Source organism: Diorhabda carinulata, chromosome 3 (genome assembly GCF_026250575.1).
Source record: "Diorhabda carinulata isolate Delta chromosome 3, icDioCari1.1, whole genome shotgun sequence".
Taxonomy (NCBI): Eukaryota; Metazoa; Arthropoda; class Insecta; order Coleoptera; family Chrysomelidae; genus Diorhabda; species Diorhabda carinulata.
The window spans coordinates 30,138,421-30,156,912 of record NC_079462.1 but is presented as its reverse complement, the minus strand read 5'-3'; the positions used below and the strand labels follow the sequence as shown (position 1 = coordinate 30,156,912).

Genomic DNA, 18,492 nt, shown 5'->3' with positions numbered 1-18,492 from the left:
GTAAACCAGTGAACAGTATTCAACCCGATCATCAGCCGTAGCTATTTCTTCTTGGGTTAAATCAGACTACCTTCCAGTACCTTGGATAGCTCTCTGAACAGGAGAAATGATCAACAACATGAAAAATTATCTGTAGATTACTTAGATGTTGTACAATATCATGATCAACCTTATAATGAAGTGTGCTCATCCATTAAATATATTCGAAAAAAATAAGTCTTCTAGGTACTATATTTTATATATGATTTAAAAGAGTATTAAATTTTTTCACGGTGTTGAAAAACCAAACATTGACTGTAAAAACATTCCGAATCACGACTCCATTACTCTGCAAAGTATTAAGGAAAATATGTTGGAATGAATCTAATAGTGGAAGAACTAGCGAGCGGAAAATTTCACTGTGAATTTGAACAATTTGCCAGAAGTATTGGAAGCCGTAGAAAAAGTTTAGAGAACTTCTTATGTTTTGAAAGCAAAGTTCGAAGGAGATCATCTATTAAATTGCTGTATTGAACTTCAAACTTTCAAGTAAACATTGATATCCAAAAAAAGTGATATATATATATATATATATATATATATATATATATATATATATATATATATATATATATATATATATATATATATTGTGAGGACTTCTATAGTAATATGGAGTAATCTCTTCATTGATTTAAGGATATGAAAAAGGCTAACGGATTTCTTCGCTTGATTTGTAAGCTATATATTGTATACTACTATAGTTCATACTTTCTATCACATCCTCAAGGTGCAAACGAATTTTAACAAAAATATTTGCGATTATTTATCGGCTTAGGTATAGAAAACCTTTACAATTTTGTATTCAATAAGCTATTATTCTTTCAGAAGACTTTGTGCAGTTTTTTATGTGTAAATATAATGATGAATAATATCCTTTGAAATAGAATCTGACTGAGAATAAAAATACCAATTTATATTGTACAACTTCTAATAAATTCGTGTTTTTCAAAATAAATTTTAAAACCTAAAAGATAATTGGCGCAGTCAGTAGGACGGTAAAAGAGCCCTTACAATCGTTATTAAACGTTTGTTCACGAGTAGAATACAAGAATAGAACTCAAGTTAAAAAAATGGGGGAACAAAGGAACCAAGAACATTTCTGGAGACACTATTTGATGCTTATCATTCAGATTGCTTCACAAATCTTTCTGTCAATGACTTAAGATTAAAATTCACATTTTGTACTATACTTTAGCATTTTAATAAATTCATGTTTTTCAATAATAAATTTAGAAACCGAAAGCTTAATTGGCGCAGTCAGTAGGATGGCGAAAGAATCCGTGCAGTAGAAACTCTTCATTATTACACGTTTGTTCGCGATTAGAGCTTTCCATTTTGAAAAATATGAGAGAAAAGAAGAAATGAAAAACGTTTCTGGAGACACTATTTGATGCTCATCATTTAGATTGCTTCACAAATCTTTCTGTCAATGACTTAAGATTAAAATTCACATTTTGTACTATACTTTAGCATTTTAATAAATTCATGTTTTTCAAAAATAAATTTAGAAACCGAAAGCTTAATTGGCGCAGTCAGTAGGATGGCGAAAGAATCCGTGCAGTAGAAACTCTTCATTATTACACGTTTGTTCGCGATTAGAGCTTTCCATTTTGAAAAATATGAGAGAAAAGAAGAAATGAAAAACGTTTCTGGAGACACTATTTGATGCTCATCATTCAGATTGCTTCACAAATCTTTCTGTCAATGACTTAAGATTAAAATTCACATTTTGTACTATACTTTAGCATTTTAATAAATTCATGTTTTTCAAAAATAAATTTAGAAACAGAAAGCTTAATTGGCGCAGTCAGTAGGATGGCGAAAGAATCCGTGCAGTAGAAACTCTTCATTATTACACGTTTGTTCGCGATTAGAGCTTTCCATTTTGAAAAATATGAGAGAAAAGAAGAAATGAAAAACGTTTCTGGAGACACTATTTGATGCTTATCATTCAGATTGCTTCACAAATCTTTCTGTCAATGACTTATTTTTATCATTTTTCTGATTGTTCAACGCCGATTTATCACCAAAAAAGGTTTAATTGAACTAGGTAAAAATAAATAAGTCAATCATGCGATAAAAGACATAAAAAGATTGAATTCCACGTTTCCATGGCACGTCTATGCTCATAACCCCACTATCAAATTTCGATAAAACAAATTCCGGAAACTCACCTTTCCCTCTTCACTAGCGGTATCATCACTGTTGGATATTCTCGGAGAGAGATTAGTTGGCGGCAGGGGTAGTTCCCTAAGCGTGGCGTAATCGCCGTCGTCTTCGTCCATTCCAGGGATGGTGCTTCTTCTCACACTGCTCTTTGTGCTACAAAACAATAAAGTGATATGAGGCAATAAAACAGCCGTCTTTCTGTGAGGAAGTATGGCAGATAAAATAGGCAGGGACAAAACGGCAAGTTTGAATTTTTCGTACAAATTCATTCCGGATAAACAGGTTGATGTCATTATCGAAATGAGACACCTTGTTTTATGCACAAGTGCAAGAATTTTTTAGTTCTAATAAAATATGTATTTCGTGGTCACAGAACTAACTAATACCGACATTTTGATGTGGATATTGTTCTAGAAATATACTCACAATTAATCTGCGCGTGTTTCGTTAAACAAGTTACCGTCTTCAGAGACTCAACTGTAGTGGGGATGTGAACAGTGTGTTTAGTAGAAAAATTTGATTTCTGTCTATATCCAGACTTTTTCTGTAATAAATAATTACAGTAATTATGCTACATAAGAATCTACGAATTGGTAATTCCTAACGAAGGATCTCCCTAATTTGTTATCCAATGCAGTAGAATAGTATACGAAGTGGTTGCAATATAAATTTCTATCTAATGGTCGAATTTAGCAACTGTTATAAACCGGTAGCACCTACACCACAAACAAAAATTAAAACCGAGCCAGACCTGAAATTTGTTCTGTGATCAATTGTTAAGTTGGAATCTTCCTTAGTAGAAAAATGATAGAATTCGTTTATGAAGATGTGGAAAATGAATTCAAGTTGTAAGAATTATTTTCTATAATTTCGTTGAATTATAATATCTTTTTTTGTATAAATAATGCATTCACGTCGTAATTCTTTGAGAAGAAACTATAGAAAGTACCAACACATTTACTACTTTAGAATGTGACATTTGTTAAGTTTGAAAATGCAGCTCAAAAATAATTGATAGGAAATAAAGAAGTTTTGACAGCGAACGCTCCTTATATTCTCGATCGCTACCGGTTTCGTTTTTGCCTCATGCTCCACATTATTGCCATAAATTCACACGCGAATTCACTCAATCGCTCGCGAAATGGACCTAAAAGCTGCGGTGTTAACAGGGCTTCACGGCACTAATGCCAAGTCCCCATTATGGAGTTTAGAAAGAAGGAGTATATATACAAAAGTTGAAAGTTTCTCGCTGTATACGTATTGATCATAAGCAAATGAAGCTCAGCTTCTCGATTCAATTGAGATTTCGTAATTGGACTTGTCAGTTTGGTGCCTACAAGTTTTTATTCTATTTTTAATTTTGCATCATTGTTTGAGTTTACATCCCAATACAACTTTGATTGGAATTGTGAGGTACTTGAATACGTCACATCCTTTTCAAATTTGAAATGCTTACTAAAATTGATATTTTTTGTTCATAACATAAACAACTAAAATAAGCGCTTCAAATGCGAAAATGAATATTTCTAGCACCAATATATATTTTTGAGGTTTGATATTAAACATAAGCTCACATGTTTAGTTTTAATTTTACTTTGAGACAAATTTAATTCATTTAACTGACTTATTGAAAGGAAATAAAGTTAAAAAATTCATTTCTAGTTTAAAACCAACATACTATGAGTCAATTCATCTATCTTACTAGAGTACTTTTGTAAATAAACCTTTACGTCTTTTCTGGTAAATATAATCTAATGCTTTAACTTCACTTTTACTTTTAATAGTCTATGATCCCACCGCTTGATCTTGCAGGTATCTGTTTTTTTTTGAAGAAATTTATTTTAAAGTAAAGGATGTTTGGAATGGATTAAGGATAGGTTGCGTTGTAAAAATTAGCAGCAATTACCTGTAATTAATGTTGTTTCAGTCAATCGACCCTTAGCCGCATTTCCTTCTATGATATTATAAACTTCGAACAACCTCTAGATTGAAAACTGTTTACCTTGTCAGATGTTAGAAATTTTTTCTATAAAATGGTTGAAAATTTAACTGTTTTAGAAAAAATATTTTATTCTATAGGTTGGAAAAAAAACGGATCACATCCCGCCACTGCATTGAAGACAATGTGATATTTTGGGGATGCAGAGACTAGTGATTAAGGACAAATTGGAAATGTTTCTACTGCAGTAATATATTTGATAGGTAACGTAAGAGGGTGTGAGTCATACGTTTAACATGTGTATTTTATTGATGTTTTCATATCTGTCTTCAAAATAGTTCAAAGACTATAAGAACGGAAATACATATAGAATTTATTACTTTTGTTAAATAAATTGCATAATGTGAATTGATATTTAGAATTTAAGAGAATCATTTGCATTTTCATATAAAGATTACAATGATTACCTTGTGAAATATTTGAAAGATAGAAACATATTATAGTATACGTTCTCTTGAAACGAACAAATAATTTTCGATTTTCGATTTTGTTTGATTGGTCCGTCTAGAACGAGATGAAGCACTGGTTTACTATTGAAAAAATTATGGTACGGAGCATTGTCAACACAAAGAAGAAAGTCGGTGGTCCCTTCGACAGATTTTTTCCTTTAAACGTAGAATAGTAAACGTTACCTTGAAACGAACAAAGACTTTTCGATTTTGTTTGATTGGTCTATCTAGAACGAGATGAAGCACTGGTTTACTATTGAAAAAATTATAACCCGGAGGTTTGTCAACATAAAGAAGAAAGTCGTCGATCCCTTTGACAGATTTTCTCCTTCAAACGTATTATAGTAAACGTTCTCTTCAAACAAACACATAATTTTCGATTTTCGATTTTATTTGATTGGTATGTCTAGAACGAGATGAAGCACTGGTTTACCGTTAAAATCTTAAAATTTTTTATCTGAAGGTCATAGCCATAGACTCAACTATCATAATAATTTTCTCATTGAAATTTTACAAGAAAGACAATGCCTTGTTAGCAATTAAGTCTTGCATAATTCTAGAGAATTACTTGAGATAGGTTTCAATCGCTTACGGATTTGAACTGTTTACGAGAAAGGATTCCTTGGATTCCAAGTTTACGGAAGGGGATGATATTTTGAACTGGGAAGGAACTCGAATCTGTTGCGATGATTAATTACTGTCTTAGTGATTAAATAATCGATTTGGAACGTTTATTTAAGGATTTAATGAACTACTATATCTTAGATGATAAAAAAGAGAATAATTGAATTGTGAGTAAAATGAGAAATAGTAAATAACTGAGGATTTAGCTACTGGAACTGTTGGTTATATTTATACTAAATATACTATTGGTTATTACCTTCTACTAACACTCAATATTATACAATTATCTTCACTGACGAGAGTTTCGATAACCAAGCTATCGTTTTTGAAAATCGGACTCACTACATGTTTGGTCTCTGAAGACGATAATTTGGCTAACAAAACGTACATCAGATCATAGTGGCAAGCAGTTTGTAGAGTCAGAATAAATAAAACAAAATAATTGGAAGAAATTGTATTAAATAATGCATTTTACAAAGTTCGAAAAGAAATAACATAAATAGAAATTAAAATATAAACTTATGTTAGCATATAATTGAATTTATGTCAATATTTTTATCGAGGGACATTTTGTTACTATACATATCATGTTAGCCCTTTGGCATAATGCGTTCTGCCAATATATTATGGCAATGTTACTGAAGCATATCTAGAAACACTATCTGCGGTGACGTTTTAATTTCCTATTTCCCAGTTGATTGCTGACATAGGTATATATATATATATATATATATATATATATATATATATATATATATATATATATATATATATATATATATATATAACATGTGAAAATATAAAGCATATTATCAATATAGCGTTTGTAAAAAGTAAAATAATGAAGATATCAATTTCGCTCTGAAAATGAATCATAATCCATGAATATTTTATTTGGTATAGCGGTTAGCTTCAGAACATCATAAATTTGTCCAAGGATCGTTATTATAATCTCTCAAAAACAAAGCATACATTTAGTAAATCTAGAGAAAAATTAAAAATGAAAGTAACTTCTTCAAAATACCGTTGGAGTAGTTGAAGAAATCAACTCATCAAATCAGTATGAAAGGCTCCACTTATATAATAAGTGCATCAGATGTTGAATTAAACTTAATAACGAGTTAACAGTTAATAAAACTGAAATTCGATTTACTGTGGATCTTTTCAAATTACTGAAGTTTTAAATTTTTATTTAGTAGCTAGAAGAATGAACTGGTACACAACAATTTGAATTTTTTGATCAGTTTGAATCGTATAAGAGGGCTGCTGGTTAAGATGTGACAACACTAAAGTGAATATGCCAAATCTGACATGACATGAAGTTTGATGTGTGCCGATCAACTCGTTTCGACTTATGGTGATGAAGCACCATCTCCAGCCATCACGTTCCTCTGGTTTTCCGCATTCAGACTTTGTTACACTACAGGAGTAATTTCGTGAAGGTTACTCAAAATCGGTTGTTGTACCAGAAAAATTGAGTAAATTGATCATCGTCATGTTACATACCGTGACCAACTCGTAACAGAGGTTAAAACCATGCTAGAAAATCAGTACTTAGCCACCTTCATAGAACATTTTATCACTTGTGTTGAGGCATATGCTCATGAAATTGAGATGCAAACCAGATAAAAAGATTAAAACTAATTCCAACCATGAAATAATAGGAAGAAGATTATCAGGAGATAATTTACTGTTAATTCTTCTTTCACGATACTGAGGTATGATTGAAATTGTTGCTAGAAAGTGAAAAATAGATAAGTAATCTGCGAGCAATTCTTCCGAAATGGTCAGATTAGGAGATAAGACTCATGGTTTTGATATCTCGATGATTCAGTATTTTGTTAAGCAAAGTTTTGAGCAAATATTCAACGATTATCAATAAACTACAATCGTCCTTTTTCTTTGGATAAATTTTTTTCTAATAAAAAATACTCTGTTATTGGTTCAGTCCAATTCACAATTATGATAATCAACTTTGTATTGTATCGCGACAATTATAGCTTAGTAAGAGAAAAAAAAATCCTTTTTCATGTGTTTGATAAATTGTCATAAAAATACTATAAATGTGAGAAAACTCAATGTTGAAATAAGTATTAATGATTAAATTTCATTTTGATATTCATGTGGGCAGTGAGTTACTGATGGATACTTGTGATTAATGATAAAAACTTCCTTTCACAATGAAAATCACTATTATTGTCGCGCTGAGAAGATAGCTTGAAGCCTCTTCTTTCACCTCTTGGTCGGTTGTGAAATATGTCCCTCTCAAATACTTCTTTAATTCAAAAGAGATATGATAAACTGGGATCCAAGTTTCAGCTGGGATATGTGACAGTATTCCATCCAAATCTGTACGTTTGCTTTGAATTCTCTGTACCATTTTCACACATGCTGCAGATTTTTCCCCGTATATCTGGAAAAATGAATGTCCACAGGAGGAAAGTTTTTTGCACATAATAAATTTGCACCTGGTGCTGGAGTCAAATGGAAGCTCCACCCTTTCTGGATACCAAGACAAGAATAAATGTTGTTCGTAGCTCGCTGGAGAGAGAACTGGGAATCGAGCTACAGGTCTTTGGTATTTTGATAAGATTCAACATTAGGTAGAAACGTGGAAAATGATTTCTGAACTTATATTATTTATAAATGGAAAACTGACATTTATAAAACTATCTGTTTATGACATATTTCGGATACATTTCATAATAATGAACTCAACATGAGTATCATGCGCATATCTCACACACACACCCACACACGTGCGCGTAAGAAAACCCGTTTAAGCATCCATCCCTGGATAAATCCACGGATGGGTGTGAAGGAGGACATTCCACCAATCACCTGTCATTTAGACAGGTCCTCATCCTCATTCGCGTCGCAATTTTACGCGTAGACTTCTTCCTCTTCCCTGACTTCTATGGGAGATTTTGAGAAGACTTTTATTTTTGTTTGGCTTCTTTTTCTGGACGTCTTATTAAGCGTGGGTGTGTTTCTAACCTTTCCAACCTTCTTCGGCAAGAGAAGATCTAATCCGAGTGGTCCTACACCTTCTCTATAGTTGTCCCTGATGTATAACTCGGCACTTGTTCATGAAATGCGGAGTTACCGTATCCGGAGGTGTTCTCTTCAGGGCTGTATATCTTATCTATTGTAGACCGTAGTAAATACTTGATCTTTGCAATTTCAAATGCTATATTGTTTGTCAAGTAACTCTTTTTCTGTATGAAGACTAGGTTTATAGCCATTGAATGTAATTGGTTTGTTGTAATTTAGGAGTTGTTTTCAACTCTACTACAAATGAAGTATAATTGTACCCAATTACCTCTTTTCACGTAGATATTGTTACTTTGCAGTTTTCGACTGTTTATGAAGTGAATTCACTGTTACTTCCGATATTACTATGAAACGCTGTTATTTACTCGATATTACTGAATACACTGTTTACATCACTACTACACCAACGCTCACAATTACACTGTCTGACGCGTGTTTCGATAACCAAGTTATCGTCTTCAGGTACTGAAGGTAAACTGCTCCAGAAATTCCAACTTAGTTACTCGATATTACTTAAAAGTCTGTCGTTAAATCCTCTAGAATAACTTTCCTACTATTTGCTGTAGTTCTACCCACATTTTATCATCTGAATATCCAGCCTTTATACATTTTATCCAAAAAAAGGATTTTCTGTTAATTGGCAAAGCTGAAGCTAGGTTTGTATATATTTCATGACTCGGAAATTATGCAATTGTCTTTGATTGTATGAAGTTTTTTGTTTTCGTGAATATGTCCTTGATACTTGAATTTCGTTACAACGTTCGTTTTCAGGTACAATTTCTATAAACCAGGGACAGTGACTTGGTGCCTTCTCCTGTGAAAATATCTTTCTTAAATATTCATAAACGTTACAATATTATATTTTTTTTTGGGAAAACGTTTCATTCGTATAAATGGGTATGTGGTACCTGATGTTCCCACTAATATCTTTTTCAAATATTCATTAACGTGTTTGCGGCTACATTTATTTTTTTCATCCGTAAAATATAATTATTGTCCTCATTTATAGATACTTCTATTTCTTGTAGTTATCACAGAAAAATTTAGGAAAAAGTAAATTATATGAAAAAAATTGTTTTGTAGCAGATTCTTCGTGATTTTCATGCTGCTCGTTTCATATATGCACAAAATTAAACCCTCGACAAACCAGATTAAAAATGAACCATTTTAACAATAAAAACACACATTAACTGTGATAGTTTTGTTAATTTGTTAAAACATCTCTTAATCGCCAATGAAGTAAATGCGGGAAATACTACGGTTCTTCTGATATTAACCCTAATAGGTTTATTTGCGGTCCGTTACTTTTGCTGATCTGATAATTCCTATTAAATTCTGTTGAGCACGGAATTGTAGCTAAACTAATCCTAAATACGTTATATTTGCCAAATAGGTAAACACGAATTCAACGTAGCTAATTCATATTTAGTTACCGAAAGGATTTGTTTATAAAGGATCAGAAAAGCAAATCAAGTTTTCTGATACATACATTACAGAATTATTCTGTTGTAGTTGTTTAAAATAACTCCGTATTATATTCTGGTCGTTTCATTCTAAATATTTGATCATTTTGAATAAGTACACACAATATGTTTTTATTTATATAATGTCTATTACACATCTTTAGTATGTGGGAAAGATATAATGTTGGAAATTGAAATTCAACGTAAATAATCTTCCATCGTTGCCTTCGGCTTGAGTTTGGAGAACCAGAATTAGGGTGACAAGTTTTGTATATTAAATTTTCACCACACACATGCAACCCAAATGAAAAAAAAATATCATAAGCGCGTTAAACTCTGAAGCATCGTACAAATTAGGTTAGAAAGTTTACAACGAATTTCTGGGATTCGGGGGAATAATCAGACTCCCTTATTTGTCGTCAAATTGAATTTACAGGGTTGTACTTAGATATTTTAGTATATTATACATGTAATTTAAATAAGATAAAAACATACAAAAAACATCTGATAATATTTCTAGCCCCGTAAAGTAGATGAAGAATGATAGAAAAATTTTTTGTATCTTAGTAACAAATCAGTTAATTTCCAATTATCTAACCGCGTAGTACCTGTAGTACATTACCTTTCAACTAAGTGAAGGGGAAATTTTGTTATTTGAGGGTTAAAATATGACGAAGAAAAGGAAGCGTAGCAAAATTGCTATTATTAATATACATATTAAGGAGATCAATAGAAAGGAAAATAGAAGAAAGAGACGAATAGGTATAGGATAGAATGAGGAAAATTGGAATCATTAGAATAATAACAGAGATAACAAAGGAATATACGAAACTTCAAATAGACTGAAGAAGATCAACGAAGCTTAAGACGAAGATGGGAGTAAAACAAGGAGATAGTCTTAGCCATTTTCTATTTATACTTACCATGGATAGAATGATAAAAATAATGAACGAGAAGAGCTATGAACTGGAGACAATAATTGGTGACAGAATAAAAATATGTTTGAATTGGTACGGATGATTGAAAGAGGAACAACACAAAATCTAATAAGAAAAGAGAAAGGAAAATCTGTCTACTACAAGTAGTACAGGAAGGGGAAAGACGAAAGAAAACAATAGAGCAGATGAATGAAGTAGCAAAGGATCGGAAACAGTGAGAAACCAAAATTTCGCCCCGTATTTTCAATAAAATCTATTGTATTGTTTAATTTCATTTGCAAATAATACGATTATTATTATATTACTTGAAACATCCTATATATCTGTAAAATATAGTATTTAAATTCGTATTATACTGCATTTTAAACATTTCTTACTTCTTATTATAATGCCCGTTTTAGAATTTGTAATTTTTCAGATCACTAGTACTTGAAAACAAGTACGAAGACGCAATAATCACCCCCATTACCGAAACCAGCATAAACTGTTGAAAACAAAGATACATACTGTATCTTATTAATGCTGGTATTAAGTGGAAATAATCAGAACAAAGATAATCGAATATACTTGGAACGGTAACCAGTGAACGTCTGATTCATACCTGTGAAGATTTTTACAGCCATGTCTTAACTTGGTTTGTTTGCAGGGCCTACTAGAACCCATACTTCTTTGTCTGTCCAAGAAACGTCTTAACAATCATTTCTTCTGGAACTGTCGTCGTGATAGCTAAACGTTATGTTTTCTATGAACATTTTTAATTATTGCCCATACTTAAGAGGAATTCCACTGTGCGCAAATCACCTCTATATCGATTTAAAGTAGCAGCTCCGTCCTATGTATTCTGGTTAGAAATATCACTCAATTTGAATCGTGATATTATTTATTTTGTTGTTTCAATTGGCAACGTCAGTCTCCAACTCCCACTTCTGAGCTTCAACAAATCAACAATTGACTGTATTTTGTTTCATTCAAAAACAACTTCATACATATCACCACGCATCACTATTTGTAATGCACCGCAATTGTTTACTCCAAAATGAGAGGTTTAAAAGGTTTTACGTTCTATTTATTTCTTAAAACTTTTACTTTAATTCCCTCCTGTCGTGTTGCTTTTGAACTCAACTCGAAACACTCGAGTGACCTTTTAGGGCACTGCGGGATATTCGATAACTGCGTAATTATTTAAACAAAGCATAGTTACGGAAAAAAGTTGTATTAGATAATTTTTTCATTCACTAGTGTCAAAAACGTTAAGATTATTATTCAGAAAACAAATTTGAATATTTTATTAATAAAAATACTTCAGTCAGTGACGCAGAATAATGGTTAATTATTTAGTTTTTCAATAACACCATTATTCTAATAATCTACAGTCCAGATAGTGTCACAAACAAAAACATTGATTCAATGGAAGAAAAGCAAACATGCCAAAAGGAAAAAAATGTCTAATCTACAAATTATTCATACATAATAAGCAATTATAATAATACAATTAAACAAGAAATATTCTGTATAACTGTGGTTATAAAATTTGTTTAATAATATATAAGTGATGTTATTTTGTATATCATGAAAAATGTTGAAAAAAGCTTTTAAACAATGCACAAATTTCCCCGTACATTATATATTCATGAGTTAAAGCTATGCTATTGGAAAATATTTTGCAAAATATAGAAATATTGTTAAATCGTTAACCAACTTTGTTCTAGTCTACAATTACAACGTCGAGTCGTCAGAAATGATGATAACCTCAACTGTTGAACTAGATTTGTACTTTACTCTTTGAGTTATCTACTTTTTAGAATCGAAATCAATCGGTTTGGTAACAAGGTTAATTTCCTTCCTTGATTTCTCAAGATTTGTAGTACATTCAAAACCATGTCGATGAATATTTTGTTCCATATAAACCCGAAGAGCCAACCCACTTAATCTTATACGTTCTCTATTCTTTCTTAAAAGACAACTAAGATTTTTGCACTTTCACTGGATTATTTATTTTTAGTAACTTATACTTTAAAACTTATTTTTGAAAAGTCAACCTATTAGTTGTATTAAATAAAGTATTGAATTTGGTTCCATTCAAAATGATTGAGGCATTTTATAACGATTTTAATTTGTTTTCTGTATCTTTTCGGTTAACGGTTAACGATTTTTGTATCTAACTTTAGTGTGGTAATGGATTTTTGGTAACCATTTGAGTCAGACAACTTAATGTTGAATAGTGGAAACATTTATAGTACTAAAGTCAGTTGAGAGACATAAAAATTTATCTGTCCAATGTTGAACGTTTATTTTAAATATCTTTGAGTGCATAAATAAATCAACTACGGAGAGGACATAAGGATTAATCAGTAAATTTAAACAAAATGAAAATTATTAAATGGACTTCATTTACATATTGTATCATTTATAGGGTTGTACAAGTGGCGAATGTTACAGTTTATCCCCTGAAACGAAAGGAAGTTAACCGAAAAGTGATAAAAGTTGACGTTGTAACCAAATATGTTTGACGAATTTAATACCAGCATTATACATGATTCAGAACAAACTGCGTACAGATCCTGATTATGACTATAAATGTTTATAAATATTCAGTGTGGTGTTTTGAGAGAATGTGGTTTTAAACACAAAAAACTTGGCAATAGAGTATTTTGTATTTTGGTTTGAGATACAATCTTTGATCTCTTTATGATCAAAGAGAGTTGTGGTCACAAATTTTTTTTAATTACATTATATAATATAACTTGTCGAAAAGGAACCTCATATTTATTGAGAATAGGAGCACGGTCTTGTTGAAACCGTAGATCCGTAAATAATAGATTTTTTAAAGAGTTAGATTGGAATTTGAATAATAATTTCATTTGAAATTGTCCTTGGGTCATAGTTCTTGGGATGTTTGTCTTTTGGACTAACCTTAATCTATATTTTACCTATTGAATACATATTATATTCCAAAGTGGAAGCCATTGCAAGAAAGTAATTTACGTTGTTTGTCTAGAACGCTTTCAGGTCTCTATACTTTTTAATTTAAGGTTATGAAACACAAAAAAGTCGTTGAGAGCCAAATCTTGTGAATGCAATTCTGCAATTCGTGAATTTTAGCTACAGGGGTCACCAAAGTATAAGAAGGTGCGTTCTCCTAATGAAAAAGCATCTTTTCCCCAATTTTTTCGCAAATTCTCGTTTTACCCAATTATTCTTGATCAGTGTGGATTTTTCCCTTCCAATCCACCGTCTTAACCGTTTCAGGAGTGAAATGGTTGACCCAGATTGCTCAAACCGCATCAATAAGGCCTGGAAAATGTAGATTCGAATTCTCTTTTCGTTCAAAAACAAACGCGGTACCCAATGTATATGTTAATATATTCCAATAACCTCTTCTAAACCTCTAGCCTTAATCAGATGGTCGTCCAATAACATTTGGTGAAATTTTTTTAAAATATTGCTGGTTGTCGCAGCTTTTGGTAATCTCAAATACTCGTCCACAGGCAAGCTGATACGAGCCGTTTTGAATCCAGTTGTCTAAAATTTTAAGGTCGTAAATTATGGTGCATAGTCAGAAGCTGGGTTTCCAAAAACGATTCCAAATATTCTCAGCTTTCTAAGGTTGGGGTCGGGAACTTTTTAGACAACCTTCCTAATGTGTTCAAGCAAGAAGTTAGAAAACTTTGCTTTCACGAGACTTTGTGTATCTGATAAGTAGATTGAGACCGTCAAATAAAATATTAAAAACAATTTCAACTAACTACACTTTACTAATTCAATTTACTCAGTTCTTCACAGTTTTCTATAAAACATTTGAGTTCAATGATTTTGGTGAAGTAAATGTATCGTTATGCCTTAATTACCTTTCAACATCAAACATATTAAAGTTATAAAGTAAGTTTTAGAAAATTTAGTTATTTTCACTATTGTTATACGAAGAATATTTCTTGTGGCTCTTGTATGAAAAAAATTATATACAAGAAATAAACACACACACACACACAATAAATTAAAAAAACCTCGTTACCGATTTGCCGATGTACTGGTCGATTCATCAAAAGTGACTTTTTGTTTTGGCTTTTTTTTGAACCAGCAAAAATACTTTGAACCATCTGGAGAGTTTTGAGATGGCGCGATGGCTGGTCGAAGCCAATAAATCTGGAAAATAGATTATGTATATAAATATTATTGATGACACGATTCAAAGCAAAAGATTTGTTATTTGAAATAATTCCATAGCTAAAACCAACTTTAGTTTTGAAAAATCTTCAGACTCAAATAGTATTTCAAATCAAGATTGTTTACATAAAATAATAATGTATATTGGGTGGTTCAAATGAGAGATATGACGTCGATTGTTTTGTTTTGAACATTTACTACTCCCACGAAAAGTATACAAAAAATTGAAACCAGATTTCTAATTGAGACATTAGTATGTACTTGGGAAAAATTAGCCCAATGGCTATTTCCAATATCAGTTATCTGTTCAAATATCCACTTTTTCTGAGCATGAAAACATTGTCAATTGCTTCCCATTTAAAAATACGCACCACAGATTTTTCTAGTTCATTCACAAAGTTTTCAGTTTGTTATTTTGAAAGGATGCAATTTCATATAATATTCATTGCACGCAAGGCAGTTTTTTCATTGGTTTTCGTTATGCTTGTTCAGCCTGAATTAAACCACAACTTTACAAATCTAATTTTTACCTACCTGCTCCTCTGCATCGTCGTTGGTAGTTATGGACCCGTTACTTTTGGATTTCTTGATGAGAGCTGCTTTTTGGATAACTCCCATTATGGCTCTCTTTGGTGAAATATCGGACACACTGTATGTTCTTCCGTTACCAATAACTAGAAGAGGTTGTTGCGCAGCGTCTTCTCGGTGACTGCTCAAGTGAACATCGTGAACCAACCGAAGAGACCGCGACTCTTTAACTGTCGCTCTACCAATCTGAAACAAAAAAAATATTAATTCTATCATGTGTGTTTTCGAATTTTATCTGATATTTTTTATAATGTTTATGATCGATATTAACATAATTGGAAGTGCAGAAACTGAAATGATCTAAAGAAGAGGCTTGTAATATTTGTATTTGACAATCAATCTACATTAAAAACGAAGAAAATTTTTCACTTCGATTTGTTTGTACCTCTCTAATTTTCTTAAAAATTACACCCAACCATTTATTATCTAGTCCCCTCCTTCATCTTGTACCTTTTTACCCTTGTTCAATGATTCTTTTTGCAAATCTATTACCTGGCATCCTTCTAGTGTACCCTTTCTTTGAGGTTTCATGTATGTTGTTATTGATGGGTATTTATATAAATCCATAAGATCTTCGTTAGTTCTTCCTCTCCATAATCCTTCACTTGTTTTTAATTCCCAAACAATGTTTCCCAATACCTTTCTTTCCAATATAACCAGTATTGTTTCTTTAGCATTTGTTAAAACCCATGGGTCACTTCCCCAAGTAAATGTTGGTATATTCAATATTAGCTGCTCGAGATAACTCCTCCAATTTTATAAATTTACTTGGTGATCCAACGGTTTCACTTCCTTTCGCTATTCTTTTATTTATTTATGTCCTCTCTTCATTTTTATTTGACAATCACATTTTGTTTTAGTACCAAACACTTTGTTTTCTCTTGATTTATTCTTAATATATAATTTTTGCAACTTCTTCTCGTTCACAGAATGCGCTCTTTCCATTTCTTTTTTTGTTCTGGTTAATGAAGCTAAATCGTTTGCTTATTTGCTTTTGTGTCTTATTGTCTTGTGAGTTTTTTTCTAACACCAGATTAAAAACCACTGTCGATATTGGATCTCCTTGATTTAATCTCTTTTTAACCTTGTCTGATATAATTCCATCAGTAGTATCTAATGTGTGAGTTAACAAGACATAAAGTATTTGAAGTATTGTTATTTGAAGCTTGAAATTGATACAATAAACAAAATTACAACAAAAATGTCTGAATCTGCAAACTATTGAAATTCGAAACAATGCTGTTGATGCTATTTATAACTCGAACCTAATTAAATGGACAGCTTTACTACCAACTTAATTACTACTGAAATTTATAGTCCAATCAAATGAGGACCATACGAAAGGTAAGCATTTTCCATTTTAGTATATATTTAAAGAAATTGTGATTTAAATTGGGCGTAGATAGACCGAACACTAGGAGGTTATTTATATTGTTTATATATGAATACACAAACAGATTTGAGAATTAGTTATTTTCATATGAATGTACACGTTTTTAATTTTAATGTAATAAATATTTATTTATGAATGAGCTGTTAATGTTTGTGTTTAAATCAGTAGCGACTCGTGACATTAAATGAAGGTGGTGTCAAAAATCTAATAAGAATCAAAACGAATCTCCTTGTTTTTCTCATCTCTGGAAGATATCTAGTCTACAGGAATCAGATATGCACAATTGAAATGAATTATAGTTTTATAGAAACTAACTAAACACAAAATAATAAAATTACTGAAGAGAAGATTAATGTCATTATTATAAAAGCCTGAGGTGCTGTCTATTATATTTAGAAACTAATTTTATGTTCCGGAATGAAACTAGTAAGAAATTAAAACTAGTTACAATTGAAATATCACAATTTTCAGTGATTTTAGGTAAATAGGAAAATGGAGAATAAAGAAAGACCTACTTAGTGAGTAACTTTCGTTATTTTGGATAATTTGGATGACCCTGATTAGGAATCGAACATTGATTTATTGGTTACGCGCTAGAATCTAAACTAGTTAAGCTATCATAAAGACACAACCCGTTAAGCTTTAGATCATGAACCGTCGAATTGGATGTTAATATTTTCATGGCAATACTTTGTTATGCAAGCCTCGAGAGATTTTAATTCAGTAGGCTAGGTTGTTTGTAAGGTAGGTTAGATTTGGTTAGAACCATTGACCAAGCTGCTAGAAAGCAAGTGGGCATGGGTGTTAATACCTTGTTATGCAAGAGCAGAGAGGACGTAATTAATGAGGTTAGGCTGTCAGTAAGGTAGGTTAGGCTAGAAACGTTGAGTATGCAGCAAGCGCGCGAACTTTAGCTCCAACAGTTTACTCTAATGTGACTTATTTTCTTTTTGAAGACCTGGATCTAGTTCTAGTGGGATTGCAGGCACTAGCAGAACAGCAGGACTCAGAGAGTGATGAGGATGCACTATGAATTGATGGTCCATAATCTAAGTTTTATCGCATCATATTTCCGTCATCTATATAAGAGAGCCTTTTCGAGAATATTGAGAAAATGGGGGAAAAGGGGAATAATGGAAAGAGAAGTTCTACTCACAATCAGTGAATAATTTTCAGTAATCGAAAAAAAAATCGTTTCATGTTTAATTGGATTGCTAGAAACGTGCCTTTTAGTTTTCATAACTTATTTGTATTTCAAATGAACGGGTTAATAGTTGGTAATCCTCTCACTGCAGGATTCATTAGTATAATATTTAAGGTTCTAAGCATGATTCACATATTATATTCTCCAATATAACTTCCCTCTATAGATTCCAAAATTTTTATTTTTGTTTTTGGTTATATTGTGATTGTACCCAAAAATTTACAGATTCAATAATATTTATCATTATGAAAATAAATAAGCTTACGTTTATGTTATGGAACGAATGGACTATAACACCATTTTAATTATAATGAAAAGCCTTGTCAACTGACACGTTAATAAACAGTTATTATTCACAAATAATTATTCTAGCGTAATAAATTGTTAATCAATAAATTTCAATGC

The 18,492-nt window shown here is 31.6% G+C and overlaps 1 protein-coding gene across 2 annotated transcripts in view; it reads right to left on the bottom strand.

Annotated features, from left to right (window-relative positions):
- LOC130891736 (protein tincar) overlaps window positions 1-18,492 on the bottom strand; it is a 155,668-nt gene that overhangs the window by 16,726 nt on the left and 120,450 nt on the right. For both annotated transcript variants that reach the window (XM_057796644.1, XM_057796645.1), the window contains exons 9-11: window positions 15,437-15,676; window positions 14,751-14,881; window positions 2,217-2,364 (exon numbers count right to left, since the gene is read on the bottom strand). In XM_057796644.1, coding sequence (XP_057652627.1) covers window positions 2,217-2,364; window positions 14,751-14,881; window positions 15,437-15,676 — 519 coding nt within the window. The remainder of the gene's footprint in view (window positions 1-2,216; window positions 2,365-14,750; window positions 14,882-15,436; window positions 15,677-18,492) is intronic.